Source organism: Bos mutus, chromosome 16 (assembly GCF_027580195.1).
Source record: "Bos mutus isolate GX-2022 chromosome 16, NWIPB_WYAK_1.1, whole genome shotgun sequence".
NCBI classification, from domain to species: Eukaryota; Metazoa; Chordata; class Mammalia; order Artiodactyla; family Bovidae; genus Bos; species Bos mutus.
This window is the reverse complement of record NC_091632.1, coordinates 43,112,543-43,136,954: the sequence shown is the minus strand read 5'-3', so window position 1 is coordinate 43,136,954 and position 24,412 is coordinate 43,112,543. Positions and strand designations below refer to the sequence as shown.

At 59.6% G+C, this 24,412-nt stretch overlaps 2 protein-coding genes across 5 annotated transcripts in view; one reads left to right on the top strand and one right to left on the bottom strand.

Moving 5' to 3' along the window:
* CASZ1 (castor zinc finger 1) overlaps window positions 1–16,449 on the top strand; it is a 57,163-nt gene extending 40,714 nt beyond the window's left edge. Inside the window, 11 exon segments of the mRNA XM_070385230.1 lie at window positions 1,529–1,664; window positions 1,902–1,965; window positions 3,281–3,435; window positions 3,579–3,701; window positions 4,551–4,889; window positions 6,397–6,595; window positions 7,424–7,595; window positions 9,724–9,875; window positions 10,017–10,158; window positions 12,849–13,650; window positions 13,652–16,449. Coding sequence (XP_070241331.1) covers window positions 1,529–1,664; window positions 1,902–1,965; window positions 3,281–3,435; window positions 3,579–3,701; window positions 4,551–4,889; window positions 6,397–6,595; window positions 7,424–7,595; window positions 9,724–9,875; window positions 10,017–10,158; window positions 12,849–13,650; window positions 13,652–13,970 — 2,603 coding nt within the window. The 3' untranslated portion in view covers window positions 13,971–16,449.
* Window positions 16,450–19,951: 3,502 nt separating this feature from the next.
* PEX14 (peroxisomal biogenesis factor 14) overlaps window positions 19,952–24,412 on the bottom strand; it is a 144,730-nt gene continuing 140,269 nt past the window's right edge. For 2 of the 4 annotated variants that reach the window (XM_070385228.1, XM_070385227.1), the window contains exon 9: window positions 19,955–23,294. In XM_070385228.1, coding sequence (XP_070241329.1) covers window positions 22,847–23,294 — 448 coding nt within the window. In that variant the 3' untranslated portion in view covers window positions 19,955–22,846. Of the gene's footprint in view, window positions 23,295–24,412 lie in introns of all 4 variants that reach the window. The other 2 variants (XM_070385229.1, XM_005892721.3) reach the window with 2 other exon arrangements.

The window sequence follows — 24,412 nt, the reverse complement described above, 5'->3', positions numbered from 1 at the left end:
TTTTTTTTGGCTTTTTTGTTTCCCTTGCTCCTCTTTATCTGTTTCCCCCCATCCAGGTAATAAGCATTAGTAAGATCTTTAAGAAGAGTTCTGCTTTTGTCTGGGACCGGGCTCACTTCATTCATCCATTCATCAACCACTTTTGCTCACTGAGGGCAGCTTGTTGCAGAGCCAGGAGCCAGGCTGGGGGCTGGGGACATGGCGGGGAAGACAACAAAGTCCTTGCCTTGTAGAGCTGATGGAATAGTGGGGGGATATACTGATCCCAAATACACCCCCTGGGAGGTGGCCAAGTTGGCCCTCAGTAGTCTGGCTCCTGAGAATGTCTCGAGACTCACCAAGACTGAGAGTCCCTGTGGTCCCCCCGAGCTTGAGCTGGCTGGAGGGTCAGAGCCCTGTTTCCCTGGGGACCCTGCGCTAGTGGCTTTGGGCAGCTCCTGGAATGTGGACTCTGAGTTCTGAAAACTAGAGCGTCTTCCCACTGGGATACTCCTGTCAGCCGACACCCACCTTCTACTCCACGTGTCGGGAGGGTCAGGCCAGACTGCCCAGGGCCGTGCACCTCTGGTCAGGTGCCTGCAGGCTGGGGCCACACAGGGCTTGGTGGCCAGGCTGTCAAGTACTTTCTTTTCTTAAGAAAAAGCTCCTTCCCCGAAAAGAAAGGTCAAGTGAAGGGGAGGGGGCCATTTTCCTTTATTTTTTAATAAAATGACACTTGCTGTCTGTGAAGCAGCTCTCTGTCAGCTGCAGTGCCTTGGGGCAGATTAATATTTCAGTCACTGGGGATTGTGGGGAAAGGCTCCGTGGACATGTTCCTGTCAGCAACTTCTTTGGCCCTGTTCTGCTTGGCCTCCTGAGTCTTCTGCCCACCCAGCTCCAGCCTTTGCACCCATGCCCACACCCCGCCCGCTCCCCCCACCCACCCCATCCAGCCCTGCCTGGCAAGGGTGGGCCTCATATCCCTGCCCTGGACAGCTTGACGGGCGAGGTCACATAGTTTGAACCGCTCTGATTGGCTGTCAGCTTCCATAGCCCTGACACAGCAGATGCCCCTCCTGGGCATGCTCAGTGGAAGGCAGGGCCGTCGCCCCGGCAACAGTGGGGACGGGACCCGCGGAGGGGGCGCAGCTCCCAGTCTAGATCTGCCACTTTCCCTCAGCATTAACAGAGTCTTTAATAAAAGCCTAAGCGGCAGCCCCACAAATTGACTGTGACAGTCGGTGGAGAAAATGAAGGGCCCCCACCCCCGTCACAGCCCCCTCCCCAGCCTACCGCCCTTCTCCTCCAGGAGGCCCTGAGCCAGGACAACTTTGACATAATTTTGCAATAATTATCACTTGAAGAATTGCCACACAGGGGGAAGCGTCACAAGCGATCTTGTCAGTGGGGAGAACCACTGACCAGCAGTCAAGGCTCCCCGAGGGCCTCAGCCCACCCGGCCCGCCGTCTTCCCCTTGGGGGGTTCCGGTTGGTGCCCCTATGAAGCCCTCGGTCCCTCTAACACCGTCTTCCCTCCCCTCCCCTGTAGGAAACGGGCAGCAGGCCACCCCTGCCAGGTTCCCCCCAGCCCCGGTGAAGCAGGAGCCCGGTGAGAGTGCTGGCGCCCCAGGTCCCCACGAGGCCTCCCAGGACCGCAGTTTAGACCTGACTCTGAAGGAGCCCAGGTGAGGGGAGGCCCAGGCCTCCCAGCTCTGCCCCCTGCAGGAGGCTCTGGGGACAGCACTCTCAGAGCCAGACCCCTTGGGGCCAGGGGCCCATCTCTCCTGACCAGGGGTCACCCACCTGCCCTGGGAAATGTAGCTGGGCGGGGCCAGTGCCCCATGGGCCGACTGGGAGGGGTGACTCTCCGGGCTCGGTCCCACGAACGTCTGAGCTAAAGCCCCTTGGTTTGTGTGTTCCAGTAATGAATCAAATGGCCACGCAGTCCCGGCAAATTCATCTCTTTTATCCTCGCTTATGAATAAGGTAAGAACCATCCATCACACGCCTCCCATTCCCCCACCCAGAGAAATTAAAGCTATGCTGGGGGGTGGGGGGGATGTGTTTGTTTTTTAATGTTTTGCCTCTAATAAGATGAGTTTGTACCATTTAAATTTTGAGGCCATTTTTCATCGGATATAATTTCAGAGCCACTGCTTACAAATTAATTTAATGAACTGGCTGAAGAAATATATTCCAGCCTCTGACACCCTTTTTTTTTCCCTTCAGATGGAGGGTTCCTAAAGCTTTTCCAGAGCCCTCTAACTTCTTTTGCTCTTAGTTATTAATTTTATTTATTTTATATATTTTTTGTTTGTTTAAAAAGGTGGGGGGGGATTAAAGTGGGAGCAAAGCATCAATTTCCACTTTTCGGGTTGAATAATGGTCTTGGACGCCTTCTGCAGAGGTCGCTCCAGAATATTTATTTTAAATAATGCAGGGTCTTTGTAAATTATACATCATCTCAAATATATTTCCCCCCCTTCACATGATAAATTTGACTACGGCAAGATTAATTTGGTTACTGTACACAAGTGACTGCCGAGGAGGGAGCTAGGTCTGGGCCGGACCTCACTGGGTGGGAGTCCCACTGGGCCCTTGGGCTCCTGTTGGCCTTGGCTCCAGGGCGCCCATGCCTTCCACCTTTCCCCCTCCCCTGGTTGCTCTCTTGCCCCCTTTTTCCATCCTGGGGTCACTGCTCCCTGCACCCCCTTGTTCCTTCCTGTCGGAGCCCTGCACCCCGCCTGTGTGGGTCGAGCTTTTCCACGGGCTCCCCGCCCCCCTCCGCTCCCAGCGGCAGTCTGCCTGTCTTGCTCTCACCCCGTGAGCCTCCCTCCCTCCTTCTCGGCTCCTCCTTTGTGTGCCTTCTCTTGTTCTCAAGGAATTCGTGGGGGTTCCCCCGCATCCCTCCTCCTCCTGCACTTCTTTTGAAAACCTGGCAGGAAAATAACCAGGGAGCCGCGAAGTCTGGGGAAAGCTGGGCTGGAGTGTGTGCCCTGAGTCTCGGCCACAGATTGAGTGATGGCTCCTAGCAGCACGGGGTTTGTGTGGCGGAGCCCTGGCAGCTCTGTGGGGCTGAGGAGGCACAGCAGGCTGCCTGCGGCGGCATCCATTCATTGTGGGCTCCTGTGCAGCCAAAGCTGCGTGGGGTCGGGCCTCCTCTCCTCCCAGCTGCCAGCACCGTGATGCTCTGGTCAGTTTGGAGAGATCCAAGCAGCCTAGAGCTGCTGCTGGTCCCAGGGCAGTCGGGCCAAGTGTCCTGAGGTCCCCAGCCTGAAGCTTGGGCCTGTCCTCCTGGCAGATGTCTCAGGGCAGCCCCAACCTCGGCAGCCTGTTGAACGTCAAGACGGACACAGAGGGAGGCCCCGCTGGGGAGTCCCCCCCATTCCTGGGCAAGGCTGTGAAGGCGATGGTTCAGGAGAAGCTGTCAGAGCCCTGGAAGGTGTACCTTCGCAGGTGAGGGGCTCTGGGTGAGCAAGGGAGAGGGGAGGGCCAAGCCCACCGGTCCCGGGGGCCAGGGGCCAGGGGCCAGCCCCACCACCCACCCTGGCCTGCCTAGAGCCCCGGGGTCTCCTCTAAGCGGCTGGCTCCTCTGCCAGGTTTGGCACCAAGGACTTCTGCAACGCTCAGTGTGACTTCCTCCACAAGGCCCACTTCCACTGCGTGGTGGAGGAGTGCGGCGCGCTTTTCAGCACCCTGGACGGGGCCATCAAGCACGCCAAGTGAGTGGGGGTCGGGGACCCGTGTAAACCAAGCCCTGTTCATCCCAGCCTGGCTCAGGGCTCGGGGCTGCACAGGCCTCTAACCGCCTTCCAAGCAGGACCCCTGAGACCTCAGAAGCTGAGCTGGCTTCTCAGGCGGTGCTGCCTGGCCAAAGGCAGACTTTCCCATCTTCCCACTAGGTCAGCCCCCAATGAGACCCCCTCAGCCCACCCAGGCCCCACCTGGAGCAGGAGCCCCTTCCGCCCCCAGACCCACCCCCATGTAGCCCTCAGCCCTCCTGCAGACCCAACTCTGACCGCAGCAGGGACGCCAGGTGAAGGCCCTTTCCAAGCCACAATACTGCATTTGTAGATTCTCTTTGACCTAAAAATAAAAGAAATTAATTTGTAAAGTTCATTGAGCTGAAAAGCAGCAAGCCCAACCGTCTGCTGTAATTGAACCCAGAACTTGTAAACATTTAAAACAGATCTTCACTGCTCTTTAAGCCGCAGGTCAGGCTCTTCTCAGTGCTTAGGCAGCTCCAGCTCTTGGCCTGAGACCCATCTTTAAATCTCAGAGCAGGTTCTTAAAGGGTGGGTTTCCTGAGCCGGGACTTGCTGTGTCCCTAGTAGGGAGGAGCTAGGGACAGTGCATCTAGAAGGTCACCAGGAGGTGTCATTAGGACAGAACCAGGAGCCCAAGAGCTGTTTGCTTTCAGTCCTTCCCTCCTGGCGGCACCTGGCACTGAAGACAAGGTGGGGCACCGGCCCCCTAGGCTTGAGATGGGATTGCCCTCAGGCAGGCAGGCAGGTGCATGGGGAAGGGCGCTCTCCACCCCCACCTGAGACACCCTCTTCTGCCTCTCACAGCTTCCACTTCCGGACGGAGGGAGGAGCAGTAAAAGGAAACCCAGAGGCTGCCTTCCCGGCCTCAGCTGCTGAGACCAAACCCTCCTTGGCCCCCGCGTCCCCTCCAGTGCCACCCGTCACCACAGCCACGGCTTCCTCTCTCGAGGGGCCCACTCCCAGCCTGGCCGCCGTGCCCTCCACCCCCACCCTGCTCGCCTGGAAGCAGCTGGCTTCCACCATACCCCAGATGCCTCAGATTCCAGCATCAGTGCCTCACCTGCCCACTTCGCCCTTGGCAACGACTTCTCTAGAGAACGCCAAGCCCCAGGTCAAACCCGGATTCCTCCAGTTCCAGGAGAAGTGAGTCCCTCGATGAACCGGGAGTCCTGTGTCCCCCGGGTGTCTTGGGAGTAGGTGCTAGCCAGGGCCACTGAGGAGGCACTGTTCCTCGTCTTGCAGGAGCCCCGGCTGTCCCCAGCCTCTCTGGGACCCGGTCACCGGGTCATGTCCTTCTAGCCAAAGCTGCTGCTGCTGCTGCTCAGACCTCACTGCCTGTTCCTGGAGCAAGCGGCCGGGGTGGGGGGTGATGGTGGAGGTAGTGGCCACGGTTCTGGAGAGACCGGTGGCAATGCTGTGAGGACCAGCCAGGGTGGGCTGGGAGGGGTGGGCCTCACCCAGCAAGGAGGGCTACGTCTCCCTCTGGGCCTCCCTGTTGGTCTCTGTGGTTCCCGCCCATAACTGAATCTCTGCAGGGCAAGCCAAGTCACAGGGGGCAGGGGCAAAGGGGCTAGACCCTCCTCTGGGCTCCCGCCCGCCTGCACAATAGCCTGAGCTCTCAGGGGGTGGAAGGGACCTTCCTCAATGGATGGGGTGGCTCCTTGCGGCGAGAACGGTGACTCTGTATCATGATGCGTGTGGCTTCCTGTTCTCAATAAAAGTAATAAATTGGATGTGAACACACACCGCCTGAGTGGCAGCTGTCCTCCCTGTCTGAGCACCTGGGGCTGGGCCCACGGCACGGAAGGGCACCTGCCCTCCGCTCTGACCCTTCCCCACCTTCCCTTCCTCTGTTCACCTCCCAGCCCTCTTAGCATCCTGGCCTTGGTCAGAGTTTCCACCCAGGCCCGATGTGAATGTAGAGGGCAGCCGTGTTGTCAGCCAGGCCAGGAAGGGTAGAAGCCAGAGCACAGTACCCTCCACTACTGCCAGAAGCCTGGGAAGCAGGGGTCTGGGGCGGGGGGCTGCCACTCAGGACAGGCAGGGCAGGGCTCACGGGGCACCCCGCCCCACCACTGAGCTGGCTTGCGTTCTCTGCGTGGGTGGGCAGCCCCGAGCTCCAAGCTGACCCTGGAACCAGGACCTGACACCAGGCACAGGTTCCCACTGGCTGAGGCCCCGCGGTAGCAAAGCGTCCTGGTAGGGCTGCCCACCCATCTGCATGCTGTCAGTCAGCCACAGCCAGGGCAGCGCCCGCGCCACGTCAGCCAGGCTTGCGCTGGCATCCCGCCAGGCTGGCAGCACCATCTCTCATTTTCATATCCAAGAAATGATTGCAGCCATCCTTATCTATAAGCCTGAGGTGTGGCCGTGGAAACTACGTGTCCCAGCATGCAGTGCTCTGGGCAGCCTGCATACCGCAATCCCTCATGCTCCAGCAGAGCTCCAAAAAGAGGGCAAGGTTGCATGCTGGGATTTGTAGTCTCCTCTGGCCAAATGGCCCTGTTGAGCAGGAGGGCAGTCCTGGGGCCATTCCTCTTGAGGGCACCACGGGAGACTGGGGAGAAGAACCCCAGCGTGAGCCAGTGTCAGGACATCGGCGGGGAGGGCACTGGGAATGCCAATGACCTGGGCCGTGGTTTCATTCCAGCGATCCTTGCCTCGCAACGGACTGCAAGTATGCCAACAAGTTCCACTTCCACTGTCTCTTTGGGAACTGCAAGTACGTCTGCAAAACCTCTGGCAAGGCCGAGTCCCACTGCCTGGACCACATCAACCCCAACAACAACCTGGTGAACGTGCGAGACCAGTTTGCTTACTACTCCCTGCAGTGCCTCTGTCCCAACCAGGTCAGCAAGGTGGACGGGCAGGGTGGGGCCTGGGGCGGGAGCAGGGAGGCACAGGGCCATGGATCAGCTCCTCCTGGCAGAGACTCTGTTTCTCACACCCTTTTTAATTGGCTTCCTCCAGACTCTGGAAAGGACACTGTCTGCCCCAGGTCCCTGGAGACCCCTGGGCAGCAGTTCAGCTTGGTGCTCATTTGGTGAGGTCTGTCATTTTATCCTAACCCTCAGTGATGACTCTATGATGAACAGCCACTGGGCACTTGGCATCATTCTGCCCATCCTGGAATGGCTACGCTCCTTTTCTCTAGAGGCCTGGAATTTTAAAACATTGGACAGATATTGAACTGTCTGCGCTCCAGACAGGAAGGGCAGATCAGATTCATTATAAAGGCCTACCTCCAAGATTTGTAGGGGCCACCTGACAGTGCCTTGAGGAGGAGTCTGAACCTAGATCCGGACAAAGAGGTGTACCAGGGTAGATGAGTGATGTCTGCCTGGGTCTGGGCACGCAGAGAAGAGTGCTGGGATAGATTAATGATGTCTGCCCAGGTCTGGGCACACAGAGAAGAGTGCTGGGATAGATTAGTGATGTCTGCTCTGGGTGTGGGTTTAGAGAGATTGGTATGACACCAGATAGGATGCCTTAGTCAAATGACAGAAGGGACTTATGGCTTTTTAAAACGTGAATGATCTTTACACAGTTGTGTTTGCTGATACTAAATGCGGAAGGACACACAAATGCAAAGGGCCAGCCATAGCCCAGAGGCCTGGGGCAGGTGGGGCTTATGGCCATTGCCTGCCTGGTCCTGACTTTCCTGTCCCTCCCTGCAGCACTGCGAGTTCCGGATGCGTGGGCACTACCACTGTCTCCGAACCGGCTGCTACTTTGTGACCAACATCACCACCAAGCTGCCGTGGCACATAAAGAAGCATGAGAAAGCCGAGCGGCGGGCAGCCAATGGGTTCAAGTACTTCACCAAGCGCGAGGAGTGCGGCAGGCTAGGTACCGCAGGCCAGGGCTGGGGGCAGGAAACTGCCGCGGTGGGCAGGGCTGTGGCTCTGGCCCCAGAGGCCCGGGTGCCACTTCTTGTTACCACACATCAGGCTCCATGGGTTTTTTTTTAAAATGTCACAGACCAGGCATTGTCAAACTGGGAAAACAGTCAAAACCCCAAAAGCCTGGAAAGAGGGGTGAGGGTGACCCAGAACACTCCAGTCACCCCCAGGGCAATGGCCTGGAGCCTCATCTCTGGTCTCCAGACTTGGTTTCTTTTCTTTTTCAAGAGGGCCTTGCAGGTAAGTTTTAAAAATTCCTGACATTCTCTGCCCTGGGATGTCTTTCCATGGTTTTAACTATTAGGTTTTTATCCATAATGGGCTGTATGATGTTCATTTGTTCATTCACTCACTCAGCAGACATTTTATTTTTTTTATTATTATTTTTTTTTATTTGACTGTGCTGGGTCTTCTTGCTGTGCAAGGTCTTTCTCTAGTTGCAGCGAGCAAGGGACCACCCTCATTATGGCACATGGGCTTGGCAATGCGCTTGTTTTGTTGCAGAACACAGGCTCTAGGTGTTCAGCCTCAGTAGTTGCGGCTCTCAGGCTTATTTGCTCTGTGGCACGTGGGATCTTAGTCTCCTGACCAGAGGTTGAAACCCATTCCCTGCATTGGCAGGTGGATTCATAACCACTGGACCATCAGGGAAGTCTCTCAACAGAGGTTTATTGAAGAGCAGCCATGGGCCAGGCTCTTTGCTGTTGCAAGAGGTGCAGGGGGTGGGGGGTAGACGTGGCAGCTGAGGTCTTTTTTGTCTACTGTGACTGGCACCAGGCTTGGTGCTGGGGATCTGGTGGGACAAGCAGGTACTTGGTCAGTTCAGGCCAGGGCATTTGTAACCTGGGGTGACCTGGAAGGAGGTGGCCACGGGGCAAGAAGTGACCTTGAGCTCAGGGACAGGTGCTTCAGAGTTAACTTCACTGCTGAGAGCTGGGCTGTTGGCCAGGAAGCTGCCCCCAACCCCAGAACAAGGCCTCCCTGAGGAGCTCGCTGGCCCCAGCCCCAGGATGCTGTGGGGAGCGGGCTCCATGCAGAGTCCACACTCTTGCCTCAGGATGGAGCCACGTGTCACATGCAGACATGGGGCAGTAATCTGCCCAGGAGGAGACCGGACACTGGAAAGCAGGTGGGAGCCAGGCAGGCTGGGTGCGGACACCTGTGCCCAGGTGACTCAGGTGGCCACGGCCACAGGGTCCAGTGGGTACAGATGGGGGCTACTGCCTGCAGCCAGCGGGCCATTACCTAGGGGAAGGCTGAGAGATTCAAAGTCAACTGCCAGAAATGAAAGGAAACAAACCTTTCCTTCAGGTATTCATTCAAAAATAATTCAGAGCCTGAGAGAGGGCTGGTTATCACAGCAACAGATATCAACACTTGGTGACCCATGCTGGTCCTGGGTTCGGCTTACAGGTGTCGGGGATTCTGTAGTTGCCGTTATTGACTCAGTTGGGGTGTTTTGGGTGGTAGCTGGAGCCAAAACAAAGCTGGGGGATGATATAAGACACCTGGCCAGCTCAGGTGCCATGGCAACGGGCAGGCCTTCACCTGCCCTCTGCTGATACCATTTCAGTCTGGCCGCTGTGTTTGTCAGCCCAGAACAAAACCCAGGTGGGTGGGGGCAGGGCAGAGGGCTAGCCGGCCTGCAGCCATCTCTACAAGGTCAAGGGGGTGGGGGGCAGCACCTGGGGTCCCCAAAGGAGAGCTGGGGACAGATGGCATGCTGGGAGGCAGCTGATCAAGTGGACAGGTCACTAGGGTCCCCTGCCCTGGAGCCCATGGACCTCTCAATGTGCGGCACAGGGGAGGGGGCCAGCCTGCCATCGTCCCGCAAGTCCATGCTAGACTGGCGGGGAGACCCAGGCTCTGGACATCCAGGTGGCCGAGGACTTTCTGGGAGTGGGGGGTGGGAGGTTCCTCAGGGGAGCACCATCACGGGCAAGTGCCCTTTCCCCATACGCCATCTTCCTAGCATGTGTGCCCGTGCCCAGAACAGTGCCCGCCATGCAGCGGGTACCATGAGTGCCAGCTGGCCCGCAGGGAAAGCTCACAGCCGAGTGGGGCTGTGTCCACAGGCTGCAAGTACAACCAGGTGAACAGCCACTTCCACTGCATCCGGGAGGGCTGCCAGTTCTCCTTCCTCCTCAAGCACCAGATGACCTCCCATGCCCGGAAGCACATGCGGAGGATGCTGGGGAAGAACTTCGATCGCGCACCCTCCTCCCAGGTGAGCCGCCCCTCCCCCGCCTGGGGGCCAGAGGGCATCATCCGTGTCCCACTCTGGCAGCCGCCGGAAATGACCACATGCTCCTTGTGGGCAGCACCGCCTCCAGCCCAGCTTGCTCAGGGGCCCCCTGCTTCTTTTCAGGGCCCCCCAAGCCTGATGGACACCGAGACAGACGAGTACATGGATTATACTGGCTGCAGCCCAGGCGCCATGTCCTCCGAGTCCTCCACCATGGACCGAAGCTGCTCCAGCACCCCTGTGGGCAACGAGAGCACCGCGGCAGGTGAGCAGGCGGCCAGGACAGGGCCGCGAGGGTCTGGGAGGCGCCCGGCCTGGGACGGGCCCTCCTCCTGCCAGGTCTGGCTCAGGACTGGAGCATCATGGCCAAGTGGCCTCAAAGGAGGACAGGCCAGTGTGTGGCCGGGCCGGCTGGTCTGTGGGACATGAGTCCCCACCTTCTGCTGTCCTGCCCACCTCCCCCGTACTCTGCCCTCGGCTTCCATTTCCAGGAGAGGACCCGGGTTTGAGCTAAGAGCTATAGCCAGAGGGGCAGGTGGGCCCCACCCAGCCCTGGCCCCTCCTCTGGCCTCTCTGCCATGGTCCCAAGCACAGTTCCTGGGCCCCAGAGTGGGGTCCTCCCCATGGGCCCTCCCCAGCCCACCATGACACCCCCGTGCACTGCCACGCCCTCCTAGTCTCTCTCCTCTGCCACCCCCTCCCCTCTCTTCTTCGTGGCATCTGTCTGCTCATCTGTCCACGTATTTTCATATCATACTTGCTTCTGCCATTGGGTTTCTCATTTTGGTTCTTTTGTTTGTTTGTTCTTTGTTTTGGTTTTCTTTTTTTTTTTTTTTTTTCTGCTTTTCTCCACCCTCTCCAGGCTGCCCGGCTCCTCCTCCTCCTCCTCTTCCTCTTCCTGCTGCTGCCGGTGACGAGGCTGCCCGCGGGGCTCTGCAGCCCCCACTGACCCCATCCTTCTCTCCGGCCGTGCTCCGGGCGCCCCTCCCCTCCCTCCCATGCCTCTTTTCTCCACCCTGTCTCTCATACTCTCTGCTCAGTGCCACTCTCGGAGCCACCCGGGGCCTGGCCCACCCCATCAGCAGCCCGCCCAGCTTCCCGCCTGTCACTGCCACTCCATCTCCAGTAAAAAGTGACGCCCCCCTAGTTCAGGATGCCGCAGGTAACTCACACACACCTTCTCCACCACTGTCTTATCACCCTGGCCGAGCCCCAAGGCCATGGTCCAGGATCTGGCCCTCGTCTGTGGCCTGCCAGGCCAAGGACAGGGCCATCCTGCTCTCCTCACAGCCTAGCCCCACCTCTCCCCAACCCCGCCCGAGACCAGACAGCCCGGCCCCTGTCCCGAGGACACCTTCTCTTGGTTCCTGCTCGGCAGGCCAGAACATCACCACCAGGGCTCCCTGGGGCTCACCCCATCTCAGCTACTGGCCAGAACCCTGAGATGGCCGTGCCCACCCCACTCCCCCCCAACCCTGCAGCAAAGCAGAGCCTGTCTCCCGCGCTCTGGGGCATTCACCCAGGACCCAGGACGAGGGAGGGACAGAGATGTTCTTGGAAAGCTCCTGATGTCTGGGACCCACCCAGGTTTGGAGGGTCCTGACACCAGGCTGAACCCCCATCCCTGGAGCCACACAGGATGAGGCCTGAGCCCCGGGCAGTGCTTCATAGCAGAGGTGACTCCCAGCCTCCCCCTGTACCTACTGCCCGGCAGGCGCGGGGCCTGCCCGCCCCTGCCCTTTGCCGCACCACCCCAGCTCTGCCTCTTCCGTTTGTTCTTCCCCGGGGGCTGACAAAGAGCGCGGCAGAGGGCTCCCCCTCATGGAGTTAAGCCCCTGTTCTGTTGCTGGCATAACCAGTGATTTCAAATCCAAAGCAGCTACTCCTCACCCACCTGGATCCCCAGGCCCCAGACCCTCCCTTGCCTCATGCTGGGTACCCCAGTCCATCACAGTCCTTGTTTCTCTCCACCTGCTGAGGGGCTGGGATGGGGGAGGATTGGGTCTATTCCCAAGATGGGTGGTACTGAAGCCTGGTGCCTGGGGTGGGTGTTCTAGACAGGTTCAGAGAGGGCTGGGTGGGTCAACGCGTTGGGGGAGCTTGGACGGTGCCTACCCTGCCCACTGCGGGGGGGCCAGGCCTGGGGTGTGGAGCAGGGAGTGACTGGGACAGCCACCCTTTCCCCAGCTACCTGTGCAGAAAGTGGTCTCGGAGGCATGACCGAACAGTGCAGTTGTGGGTGGCAACGGGGCATCCTGAGCCCAGCGAGGCAGTTGGGACCAGGTGGGAGAGCACAAGTGTGGCCCATCTGCCGGCCAAGCCTGTGCTCCAGTCCTGGCTGCTCAGCATACCTGCCCTCTCCCAGCCCAAGACATTAAAAACCTTCTGGTACCAAGGAGAAGGTTGCACACGAGGCAGGGAGTGACTGCTGCAAACAGTTCCAAGGCACTCGGCATCCCTGTGGCAAACAGGCTGGTCCCAGGCGCAGACAGGCGGGCAGCCCGGGAAACTGGTTAGCAGGAGGGAGAAGGAGCCGGCCTGTCCCTCATTAGAGGCAGGCACATGATGGCGTCTGGCCCCGGTCCAACTTGGGTAATTACACTGCCGACCTAGATTCCCCCTTCAGCTTCAATTAGCGCCAGGACGTGTCCTCACTTCCCAACTTCCCACCCAAACGGGCCAGGAAGCAGCCACCACATCCCCCAGAGCTGCATGCTCTGCCACCCACGAGGGTGGACGCCTGTGCGATCAGCCTGCAGACAGGGATGACTAAGGGGGAAGCCTGGGGCTCCCCCGGCTATCCTGGGGGGCGGGTCACGGGAGAGGCCCGGGAGCCACGGGGAACCGAGGGGTTGTCATCGAGTGCAGCCCCCTGGCCAGCGAGCCAGGATCAGGGGCCACGAGTGAGTGTGATCCTGGGAATGGTGCCCGCGCTGATCAAGCCCCCCTCCCCAGGGAACACCATCTCCATGCCGACAGCCTCGGGGGCCAAAAAGCGCTTCTGGATCATTGAGGACATGTCTCCATTTGGCAAGCGGCGCAAGACTGCTTCCTCACGCAAGATGCTGGACGAGGGCATGATGCTCGAGGGCTTCAGGCGCTTCGACCTCTACGAGGACTGCAAGGACGCGGCCTGCCAGTTCTCGCTCAAGGTCACCCACTACCACTGCACGCGCGAGAACTGCGGCTACAAGTTCTGCGGGCGCACGCACATGTACAAGCACGCGCAGCACCACGACCGCGTGGACAACCTGGTGCTGGACGACTTCAAGCGCTTCAAGGCCTCACTCAGCTGCCATTTCGCCGACTGCCCCTTCTCAGGGAGCAGCACGCACTTCCACTGCCTGCGCTGCCGCTTTCGCTGCACCGACAGCACCAAGGTCACGGCGCACCGCAAGCACCATGGCAAGCAGGACGTGATCAGCGCGGCGGGCTTCTGCCAGTTCAGCTCGAGCGCCGACTGCGCCGTGCCCGACTGCAAGTACAAGCTCAAGTGCTCGCACTTCCACTGCACCTACCCCGGCTGCCGCCACACGGTCGTGGGCATGTCGCAGATGGACTCGCACAAGCGCAAGCACGAGAAGCAGGAGCGCGGCGAGCCGCCCGCCGCCTCCCCCGGCCCCGAGGGCCTCGCGCCCGGCCCCGGCGCCGCCGCCCGCCGTCGCCGGCCTGGGCGGCGCGCCCCCGCCAGCGCCGAGCCCGCCGCCGCCACCCTGCTCTTCTTGCCCGGCCCGGCGCTGGGGCGAGCGGCGACCCCGCCCGCCCGACGCGCCCGGGCCCCGCGTCGGTCCCGCCGCGCCCGGCCCAGCGGCCGGCGAGTCGTCGCAGGAGGACGACGAGGAGGAGCTGGAGCTGAACGAGGAGGCGGACGATGACGACGACGAGGAGGAGGAGGACGACGACGAGGACGACGACGAGGACGACGACGAGGACGACGAGGACCTGCGCACCGACTCGGAGGAGTCGCTGCCCGAGGCGCCGGCTGTGGCGGCGGGGCCGGGGTCGCGGAGCCCGGAGCTGGCGGCCCTCGGCGCCCCCGCGCCCCCCGGGCCCGCGCCCGCCGCCGCCTCCCCGTAGCCGCCCGGCGGGTGGCGCGTCGGGGGGGCCGGGCGCGCGCGGCGCCCTCGGGATCTTGCCGCTTTATTCTATTGTTATTATTATTATTAATTTTGTAAGAAACGGTATTTATCTGTAAAGCTTCCCTTGTCCAGAGCTAGGTGTCGGCCGCGTCCCGGCGTCGGGAGGCGCTCCGGCCCGGGTGGGCCCGTGCGCCCCGCCGGTGCTTCCGGACCCCGAGTCCGTCTCAGGACAGAGGCGGGGGGCGGGGGGGGGCCTTCCTCTGGTGCTTCGGGGCCGTCCCCGCGCCCGCCCGCCCTCGCGGCAGCTCGGCGGCCGGCAGGACAGAAGCTGCCCGGGCGGGACCCTCCTCCGCCGCGGTCCGGGGATCTTCTTCAGGGAAACAGAAGGTGCTCTTGTCCGGGGTGGGACAGGGGCCCCGCAGGGTGAGGCGGGCGCTGACCCTGCCGCCCCCCACCCCCAACCCCACGCCGCGCCGCTGGGATTCCTCATTGCTCAGGGCTGGGACGGGCGCCAGGGGTCACCGTGACCCCCGCCCCATACCCCCGGAGGCGGGCGGGCACCTGTAGCATCTGCAGGGCCTCCCATTCGTGCAGCTAAGACCCTCCCTCCTGGCCCCGGGGGAGGGCGGGGCAGGAGGCGGCCGGCGGGTGACACTACAGGGACCGCGGAGGGAACCTCCTGGAACTGGCCAAGCTGAGGGCTCCGGGACACTCGGCCCCTAGCGCGGGGCCTGGCCGGGTGTCAGCCCCGAGGGCTGGGGCCTGGGAAGGGGGCACCTCGGCCTACCCGCTGCCTGCCAGCCGGTGCTGGGATGCTGGGCCCTCAGGGGGTCTCCGCCACCCAGGTGGTAAAAACAGGAAGGATGCGACTGTTTGGGGCTTTAATAGTCAACATGGAAAAAAATTCGAGGAAGTTGTACAGTATTTTTCCTGTAAAGGTTTATTATTCTACACAGAACAAAATAAAAACAGCAGGCGGGCGCCCAGAGCACAGACCGCCTCCGGACCAGCCCTGAGGTTGGAGACCCGAGTGCAATTGCTCACGTGGGGTTTTGTTTAGCGTTTAGTTAGAGGCCTTAACCAGGTTGAGGCTGTCTGTCTTTACACTAGCACTGATGGGAGCTGCGTGATTCCAACTTTTAACTTGAATTTTGTAGAGACAAGAAAAAAGGACTATTACTGTTGATAGAAGTTTGTAGTTAATTTAACATTTGAGTTTTTCTCTATTGGTTATGCGTGTGGCTTTATAGGGCTTTTTTTTTTTTTTCCAGTTTGTTTTATTATTTTGTTTGGGATACTTCTTTGCTGGTTCAACCCACCCAGATTTGGTTCCCTTTGCAAAATACACCCCTGTCCCCCATCACCGCCCCCTTCAACGATGAGGTCACCTACCCCAGAGCTGGCCCCCACCTGCCAGGCACACACCCAGCCGATGGCTCTGATGGCGACAGGGACTGAGGGCACGCTGCCCAAGGCCTCTCCTGTTCACCTTCTCTCCAGGTCAGGCCGCGTGCCCCATCTTAGTTGGACCCTGTGACATGGCCACAGGGAGAGCTCTAGGTCCAGCCTTGGGGAGGGGCTGTCACCATAGCCTCCTACCCCTGGGTCTCCAGGGGAAGCCTGACCCAGCTGTTGGAGGCGGACAGGGCAGTCGTTTCTTTTTTTTTTTTCCTTTTCTTCCCAATTTTTTTTTTTGTCCTCCTGGCTGCCCACAGCCAGAAAGCCAGGACCATCTGAACTGGAGAGAACGCGGGAGGGACTGGTGAGACGGATGTACCTGATTCAACAGGAAACAAGTGGTTTTCTAGAACAGCCCCTACCAGAGCCTCCTGAATTCTGTGGGCACCATGTGCTGCTGCTGAGCATTCGCCCAGACTTTGTGCCCGACCACAGAACCGTGGAGTCTGTGGAAGGAGTTTTGTAAAGGAAAATAAAATTTTTTTCAATGTAGCAAAATCAAAAAAAAAAAAGAAAAAGAAGATGCCGACAGTGCGAAGTCTAGCCTTTTGTAACCTTCATATTGCACACTAGGACTATAAGCCATTGCTAGCTCATTTTGAATTTTAATGTGTAATTTTTGTTTTATTTTCTTTCTGTGGGGAAAACAATGCTTGATCCACCAATGCTCTTTTTAATGTTTTATAACTATGTATGTGTATATATATAAATATAAAATAATATGTATGCACATATGTGTGTATATATCTATATGTATATACATATATAGATATATAGAGATATATAGAGAGGTTTTGAGACGAAAATGCAGAACGTGAAAACCGAACTGAACAGCGTGTGCTCTGATTACTTGAATCTGGTCTCCTCGGCACCTGGTTATTAAGAACTGAATATTTTTCCACTTGAATTTAGTGCTATTAGAAATTTAATATATGTGTTTTATTTATTTGATTTTTTTTTTGCATGACTGATGCAAGGTTTGACATTTTCACTCAATAAAAACTGGAAAAAAAAATCTATCAAGTTATCTTTTATTTTTGAAATCAGCCCCAAGCGGCTGGCAGTGACCCAGCTGTGCAGCGCGGCACAGCCTCCATGGAGGCCCGGGCTCCCTGTGCCAAGGGAGGGGAGGAGGGTGTCTGTCACCCTTCAACTCTGGGAGGGAAGAGGGCAGCCTAGTTTCACCTCTGGGATGGGGCCAAGTGCTCCCAGGTGGCTGGGAACAGACAGTGGGGGACTTGGGCCCAGCCCTGCCCGAAGGCCCCATGGAGGCTCAGAAGCTACGTGGCCTAGACGCCTTAGGCCTCCAGCATGGCTCCAGGGGCTCCCAGGCCCCCACCCTGGCCAGCCCTCTCCCCAAGCAGCCAGGGCTACTGGGCAGGCGCTTGGCAGGGTCCTCCCTCTGCCTCCTCCCTCGGCTCCTTCCTCCTTCCTGCAGGGACCTGCCCGGGCTGGGAACAGCGCGTACCCGGATCTGATCCGGATGCTGGCTCGGCTCCTGCCAGGAGCACAGGGGGGCAGAGCCGGAGGGGGCTGATGCCTGAGTCTGTAGCCACCAGCCCCAGGCCCGAGTTGCCAGCTCCGGTGGCACCATGGCTGGGGCTCCCTCAGAAGCATGGGTGGCACGAGTACTCCAGTCAGGCCCCGCCCAGAGCAGGCCTCCTCCTTAGCCCTGACACTTGTAGGTGGTGGCCTGCGTCTCAGTAAACCTCCTCCTCTGTACCATCTTGCCAGCCCTGCCCTGAGTTCACCTCCTTCCAGGTGGCCAGGCGTTCAGGGCCTGGGGGAGGAGACGTGACGTGTGCTGGGCCTCCGGGCTCCTCAGCCTTCAAAGGTGGAGCCTCTCCCTCGATGTCACATCCTTGCAAGGAGGTCGCCCCTTTCCTGGGGAGCCTCAGCCAGGTGTCACCTCCCCACCCAGGACTGCAGGGGCTGCGGGCAAGGGGGACCGCAGGGGGCACAGGCGAGGGGGCTGCACCGCTCCCAGGGCCCCCCTCAACATGGTCACTTTTTCACTGTGAAAGCCTCTTCTCTAACCCAGCCCCAGCACAGAGGGCCCTTCCCTTTCTTCTCTCCTCCTGGAACCCAGCCCACAGGCTATTTACATAAATATGTTTGTAATAGACACGAAAATATATACTTTTTTCTGTCTTATTAAAATGTTCAAGTTGGAACTCGCCTATTGTTTGTGGATATCTCAATTCTGTTAAATAAAACAGTGACTAATTTATGGGCTAAAACACAAGTTCAACAAATTAAAACCATTACTGGAGCTTCACAGGCCCTGGTGGGCCGAGCAGCCCTCCCGTGGGGCCTGAGGGGAGGCAGGGAGCCAGGTTCCGACCTCAGCCCTCAGCTGGGTGGGTGGGTGCTGCGACCACAGGGCTCCATTTGGGCACTGCCGGGGGGGCAGGGCCCACAGAGGCTCCAACTCCAGGTGGAGGGTGGGGGGAAGGTTAGGACTCGGGATAGACCCCAAAAACTGCCCCTCTGCAGCTGCCCCCAGATCTCCTGGGGCCGGATGGACCTTGGGAGACCCAAACACGGGTAAAGAGGAGGCTCAGCCTAGCTGAAGGCAAGACTAGCTTTTAAGCTCCACTCAGGACAAGACAGGGCCCAGGGAAGGGTGGGCTGGGCCTCAGGGCACCCCTCAGAAGAGTCTCAGGGAGACAGGGACCTGGGACACAGGAGGAACCTGCACCCAGGTCAGCCCACAGCCCTGAGCCCCAGGCACCGCCCCTTGAGACCAGGTGACCCGCCCCCAGGAGGGAGGGGCCTGCAGTGAGGAGGCGTGGTTGGGGGGCGGGGAGCCGTCGCCCCGCCCCAGGGTGCAGGGTGGGCCTGGGTCCCGCAGTACTCCCTATGGCTTGTTGGACTCAGTAGGAATTGCAGTAAAACATGTTTTCATTCTGGGGTTTAATTAGCTGTGGTGGTGTGATGCTCCTACACCCAAACGGGCAAATTCAAGAGTTTTGTAACCTCTTGGAAAGGGCCAGAACCAGCTGCACAGGCTCATGCTGAGCTCAGTGGCCTGCCCACCTCCCACAGACCTGGCCCTGGTTGGGTGCTACCAACGGCTGAGTCACCCATGGTGTCAGGCCTCGGCATTCACGGGCAACTGGGCCTCAGACCATCTGGACCCTGGGCCAAGACAGCCTGTTATCCCGTTCACCTTCATGAGAGGTGGCTTTGGCCCCTTGGGGAGCCTTGGTCCCGGCTAGGACACAGGGGTAATGAAGTGCTGTCGCCCCCAAGAAGGCCTCCAGGAAGCAGGTCCCCTCGGACCAGCTGGCTTCCTGGGGAATGAACAGTGGCTGGGCCTGTGCCACCCTAGCAGGAGGAGCCACCCCACCTTAGGGGGTGGACAGGACGTGCCTCCCAGGGGTGCACTTCCCAGGGGCACACAGCCAGCACAGGCCCAGACCCAGCGGCTTCTCCTGTGAGCCCCTCACCCATGCCACTTGGGAGAAACACCGGGGCCTTAGAAAGTCCAAGGCTTTTTCCCCCTCAGAAGACCCCCTGCCCCTCAGCCCTGCCCAGAGAGCCTCCCTGACGCCTGGCTGCTGCACACTGTGTCTACAGGGCACCCTGGAACTAATGACCTGGAAACAGCCTCCCGGACCTACTGGGCTAGGATGGGAGCACTGGGCACCTGAGTTTCCAAGATGAGTTTTAAACATGGCCTCATCATTATGAAGAAGGTCCTCCCAGACGTGTCAGGCCAGGGAAGGCTTCAGGCAGCCTCCTTATGAAATGATAAAATCTCACCTCCTCTGCTAGGACAGCAAGAGCTTTAAAATGCTTGACGAAAGTAAACTGGTCAGGTTTGTTCACCACTCAGGGAAAAAGCACCACATGGCTAGAGATTTAAACTCCACTTCTGGATTAGAGCGGAACCAGAGGGAGGGTGTGGCTTGGGGAGGGGCTGGGCCAGCTCTCAGGGAAGAAGGTGGTGGTCACACACCATCACCTCAAGCACCCTGGAGATGTCTGACCTTAGCAGGGGGTAACCGATCCCGAGATGGAACACACCTGTGCAGGATGAAGAAGCAGGGACCAGAGAGGTGTCTGGGGCAGGGAGGGGTCAGTCAGGACTGGGTCTACGCCCAGGTGAGCGCTTCACCTGAGGCTGGAGCCACCACCACCTTCAGGGTCTCCCTGGTGCCTTCCTGCCTGCTATCTGGAGACGCTGACCCTCTTCTTTGGGTGCCTCGGCAGAAACAATTGTAAACAGACAGGTGAAGAAACACTAAGGGTTAAGTACACTCCTGAGGATCAGGTGTGAGGCCAGTCTGCTGCCCTGGGTCTTGGTCTGCGGCAGGGGTGGGGTGGGGCAGGGCTGGGTCTGAGGCAGGGCTCACCAGAGGAGAGGCAGGTTCTAGGCCAAAGCCCGAGAAGCAGCACCTAAGTCCTGGCTGGGTCCTCAGGGAGACGCCTTCCAGAGAAGCCCTCCCCTCCCAACTGATGTGTGCCCCGTGGGCACACACGCTTTACTTTCAGGGAGACAAGCAAGCCACACAACACTGAAGAGCAACTTCCCGTTTTTATTAAAAAAGACAGACAAAGAGAGATGGACTACAACCACACACCTGTGAAACCGAGTGGAGAGACCAAGAGGGATTTTGTCCCTTCCAGTCCTTCAATACGGGCTGGACTGTTTGAACAGCTGACATGAACCTCCACAGTACGAAAAAGAGAACATTTTACAAGCTCGGCATCCCTCTCCCCTCGCTCAGAACGCTTCCCTTCCCCACCAGGGTGTCCCAGGACACCGACGGCTCAGCCCTCGCAGGAGGAAGCCGACTGGCCAGGGCAGACAGGGCAGAAGCGGCTGCCTCGCCTGTTCTGGGGGCATCGCAAGGAGCAGGGGAGCAGGGGCTGCCCAAGGAAGGACCCTGCCCAAGGCAGAGCCCACAAACACCTGGGGCAGCTGTCGAGACCTCGGGGGCCAGAGGGCCGTCCTGCAGCCTCTGAGCACCAGGGTGAGTTCTCTCTTAAAAGACGCTTTACAAAAATACTTTGTAATTGAGTTTAATAATCTTCTCCCTTCCAGAAAGGGCCTGACAGGCGCTGCCTGCTGCTCACTTCTGCCCCATTCCAAATATTTTTACCTTATTTGGATGAAATGCATTATTTTTCTAATGAAAGGCTTTTTTTTTCAAAGGGCTGTTTTCCCTCCGTCCAGCAGCTGCCTTTATTAGGCAGCACTCACGCCGTTTTGGGGAGGGGTTTTTTTTCTCCCTGAAATCACGCCAGATTCTCTGTCCTCAAAAGCTGAAATCGTCGCTCGAGACCCACAGGGCAAAGGTCCCCCAGGCCCAGGTTTCCGTCCCTCTCTCCCACAGTGAGTTTGGGGACCCGAGAGACCCCTGACCCCCCAGGTTGGGGAAGATGTGCTCCGTGATGCCCTGCGGCCCCCACGCCAGCAGCTCTGGCTGTGTCTCTGTCCCAGGCTGTCTGCCCTCTGACCCCCTGCCTGGTCCCACTGCAGGAGAGACCTCTGCGAAGTGATAGGCCATTAGAAATGTCACCAAGCAGAGGGGGAGCCCTCGAGATGGCTCACGCAGGACCCAGGCTTCCATTCTCCGAGGAGGTCATGGGGGAACCCTGTCTCTAGCCCCCGAGGCCGAGGGGTGCTTCCGACCCAGCGGGCAGCTCCTTCTGTGCTTGCCATCTCAGGTCTGCCTGCATGACTCCCAAAAACTGGGTCCTGTATCCAGATGAGGCAGGGAGCCCTGGGGATGGAGAACCCTGGCTTCTGTGGGGGTGGCAAGAGACAGAGGTAACTCAGAAGAGGGTCCCTGGGGAACATAAGCTGGAACACCATGTGAGGTGATAAGCATCAAAAACCAAACCTGGGAAACCAGGGAGTGGGCTGGATACTCAAGAGGGGCAGGGTGAGGGCCCCCCCTGGAGAGTTAGGAAGGAGCTCGCTGCAGGAGCCGAAAAAGGGGCCTGGGTGAGAGTGGAAATGTTTTCTGAGACAAAACACCCGCCTGCCAAGTGTCTCACCCTCAGCCTGTGGCTTCCTCCCTCCCCAGAGCTGGGTGGGTGGGAGGTCGGCAGTGGGTCAGGAGGCCTCGGCCCCCTCCACTCCCCAGAGGGTACATACCCGCTGCAGCTCCACCTCCATGGTCCCTGCACTCTGTCTCCAAAGCCTGTGTCTACACGAGGCCCAGGGTGGGACCAGGCCTTCTGACCCCTGCACCAACGGCCACAGCCCCGGGCACTCCCCGGAAGGAGCATCTAGTGCTGTTTTCCTGGGTTTAGCTAAAAGCTGTGTGAAGGTTAAAGGGAGACAGGGAGGGTGAGAGGGAGTGGAGACGGGGGAGGAAGAGGGAACGAGACACTCTCTCCTGGGAGCACACGCATCCATTTAAGGAAGGCGAGCTCATCACACTCCACACCAGGTCTATATACAGTAACGTGAGGTCCCTTCTCCTCCTGGGGCGGAATGTCGCCCTGCAGCAGCCACTCCGGACCCAGGACGACACCCTCCAACTGTGGGTGAGCAGTGGTGACACCTGCCTGGTGGGGGAGACTCGATGAGGGAGGCAGGCCCACCACAGGGCTACCTGGGCCTGACCCCACGTCCCCTCCCTGGGACCCACCTGGTGCGGCCTTGACCGAGATCCACCCCCAGGGCTGGGGTGCCGTGAGCAGACAGGGAGCCACAGGCAGGAATTAAATAGTGGCAGCTCGTATTTATTACAATTATATACAGTCGGATCTTATATTCTGATACCAATACCTGATCACACAAAAGAACACGTTTGGGGGCGGGGCGGGGGACAGACAGGAGGGCCCCGGGCCTGGCTCCTGGTGGGGTAGGACACCTCCCCAGAGCGGTAGCGGAGCCACCATGCGGCAAGCCAGCGGTCAGGAGCAGTGCGCTGTCACGTGTGGCGGGCGACCGGGCTGGGGCTGCGACAAGTACACATGGGCAGCATTGTCCGGGCAGGGCCTGGATGGGGGACCGGGGGACCCTCGCTCGGAGGGGAGAGCAGGGCCATCGCTTTTGGAATCACGACAGTGTGGCCCCCGTGGCCACTGGTGAGAAGCAGTAAGGGGGCCGGGGCAGAGGGAGGGGCCGGCAGACGCCGGGTCCCCAGGCTCCCCCTCTGTGAGGGTCAGGAGTCAGGTAATAAAACTACCTCTTGTCATGCACGGTGTTAGGTTGGCTAAGACACTCAGCTGACGCCCCTGGACCGGACCTCTGTCTGGGAGGGGGCTGAGGGGCTTGAGCCCAGAGAGTTCGGAGCCCTCGACCTGAATGAGATCAAGGTCAGAGGCCTGTCTGTCCGGGGCGGGGTGGGTGGCCAGGCTCCGCCCTCAGTCGCCCGGGCCCTGCCCGCCTCAAGGCCCCACCCCACCCGCTGGGCCCCGCCCCACTCCGGGCCCCGCCCCCCAGGCCACCTAGTCCCGCTCGCTCTCGTTGCTGGCACCCTCCGGCCGCCGCAGCTTCTCCACCTGCTCGTTGATCTGCCCGTCCCCACCCCGGCGGTCCTCCCTCTGCACCCCCAGGCAGTCCTCCTCGTCCACGCGGCTCACATCCTCGTCCTCCTCATATTCCTCGTCCTCCCTCTTCTCCTCCTCGCCCTGCACCTCCATCCTCACCTGGCCCTTGACGTCTACCACCCCCTCGCCCTCCTCCTGGGGGCCCAGCAGGTGGTACGTGGCTGTGGAGCCCTCGGGGCTGTGGCCTTCCTTCACGGGCGAGGACGATGTGGACTCGTTGCTGACGGGCGAGATGTCGCTGCTGCTATGGTGGTTCACCGCCGCGGGGCTGGAGGGCGAGGGCGACTTGACCGGGATCTGCCAGGAGGGGATCTTCGGGGCCGACGGGGAGGGTGGGAACTGCCTCCTGGTAGAGGAGGGAGAAGACGGCCGGGTTTGCCCTCAGCAGAGCCGCCCCTCCAGAACCCCAACGCTAGCGGATGGTGAGCAGGGCCAGGGCCAGCCCACAGGGGATAGGACGGGGCTCCGCCACACAGGCCTGGTGCCCTCCCTTCCCTTCCTCTGGAAACAGGCCTCTTGGTCCCTTGGAGGTTAGAGAAGCTGAGACAGAACCCAGAGGCACCAGGGCTGCCTGGAGAGTACCATTCCCACTCAGGGTGCCATCTGCGGTCCCTCTGCCCGGGGCCAGGCCCACCCTCCCTGGCAGCTGCAGGACAGTCAGCCCTGGGGAGCTTGCCACACCCCAGAGCCCATTCCCTCCGGTCCTCGCAGCAGTGTCCAGTGACCTCCACTCTCATTTGGTCTGAGCAAAGATAGGTGGAGCAGAGCCTGGCCTGGGCCACGGGGTCAGAGACATCAGACCTGGACTTTTCTAGAAAACTTCCAAGCTCAACACTTGACAGAAGAGCCAGCTCTCCCCTTCCACTCCCGTATCCCTGCCCTGAGCCATGGGCTGGCAGCCAACCTAGCCCAGACCTGGGAAGTCAGGTCCGCTTGGCAATGGCGAAATCAAGCTCAAGGACAGCTGGGACCAGACCACCCCGGCCTGAGCCCAGAGGACAAAGGCCTGCTGCCTCCTGGGCTGCATACCAGCTCTGGTCCCAGACAGTCCTTCCCCTCAGACCCTGCCACATGAAGCCCACCACCAGGGCCTCAGTGTTCACCACATCCCCGAGGGGCAGCCCACTAGCACCCCAAGCTCAGCCACACCTCTCCTAAGGCCATAATTTTGTCCCCACAGAGAGCCTGAATGTGGGTGACTTGGAGAACTGGGTCCTCTGGTTGTGATCACAAGACCCTACAGGCCCCCTATCCTGGACCTGGAGTGAAGTGCAGCCTTGTTCAGCCACCCACTAAGCCCTGGGACACTCTGCAGGTGGGGCGGCCAACTGTCCCGGGGGCCCAAGACACAGGACTTTCAACTTTAAAACCAGGCGGGCCTGGGCAAGCCTGGACAAGTTGGTCACCCTCCTCTTGGGGCTGCACTGGTACTGTCCCTGCAGAGGGACACAGCGAGACCACAGG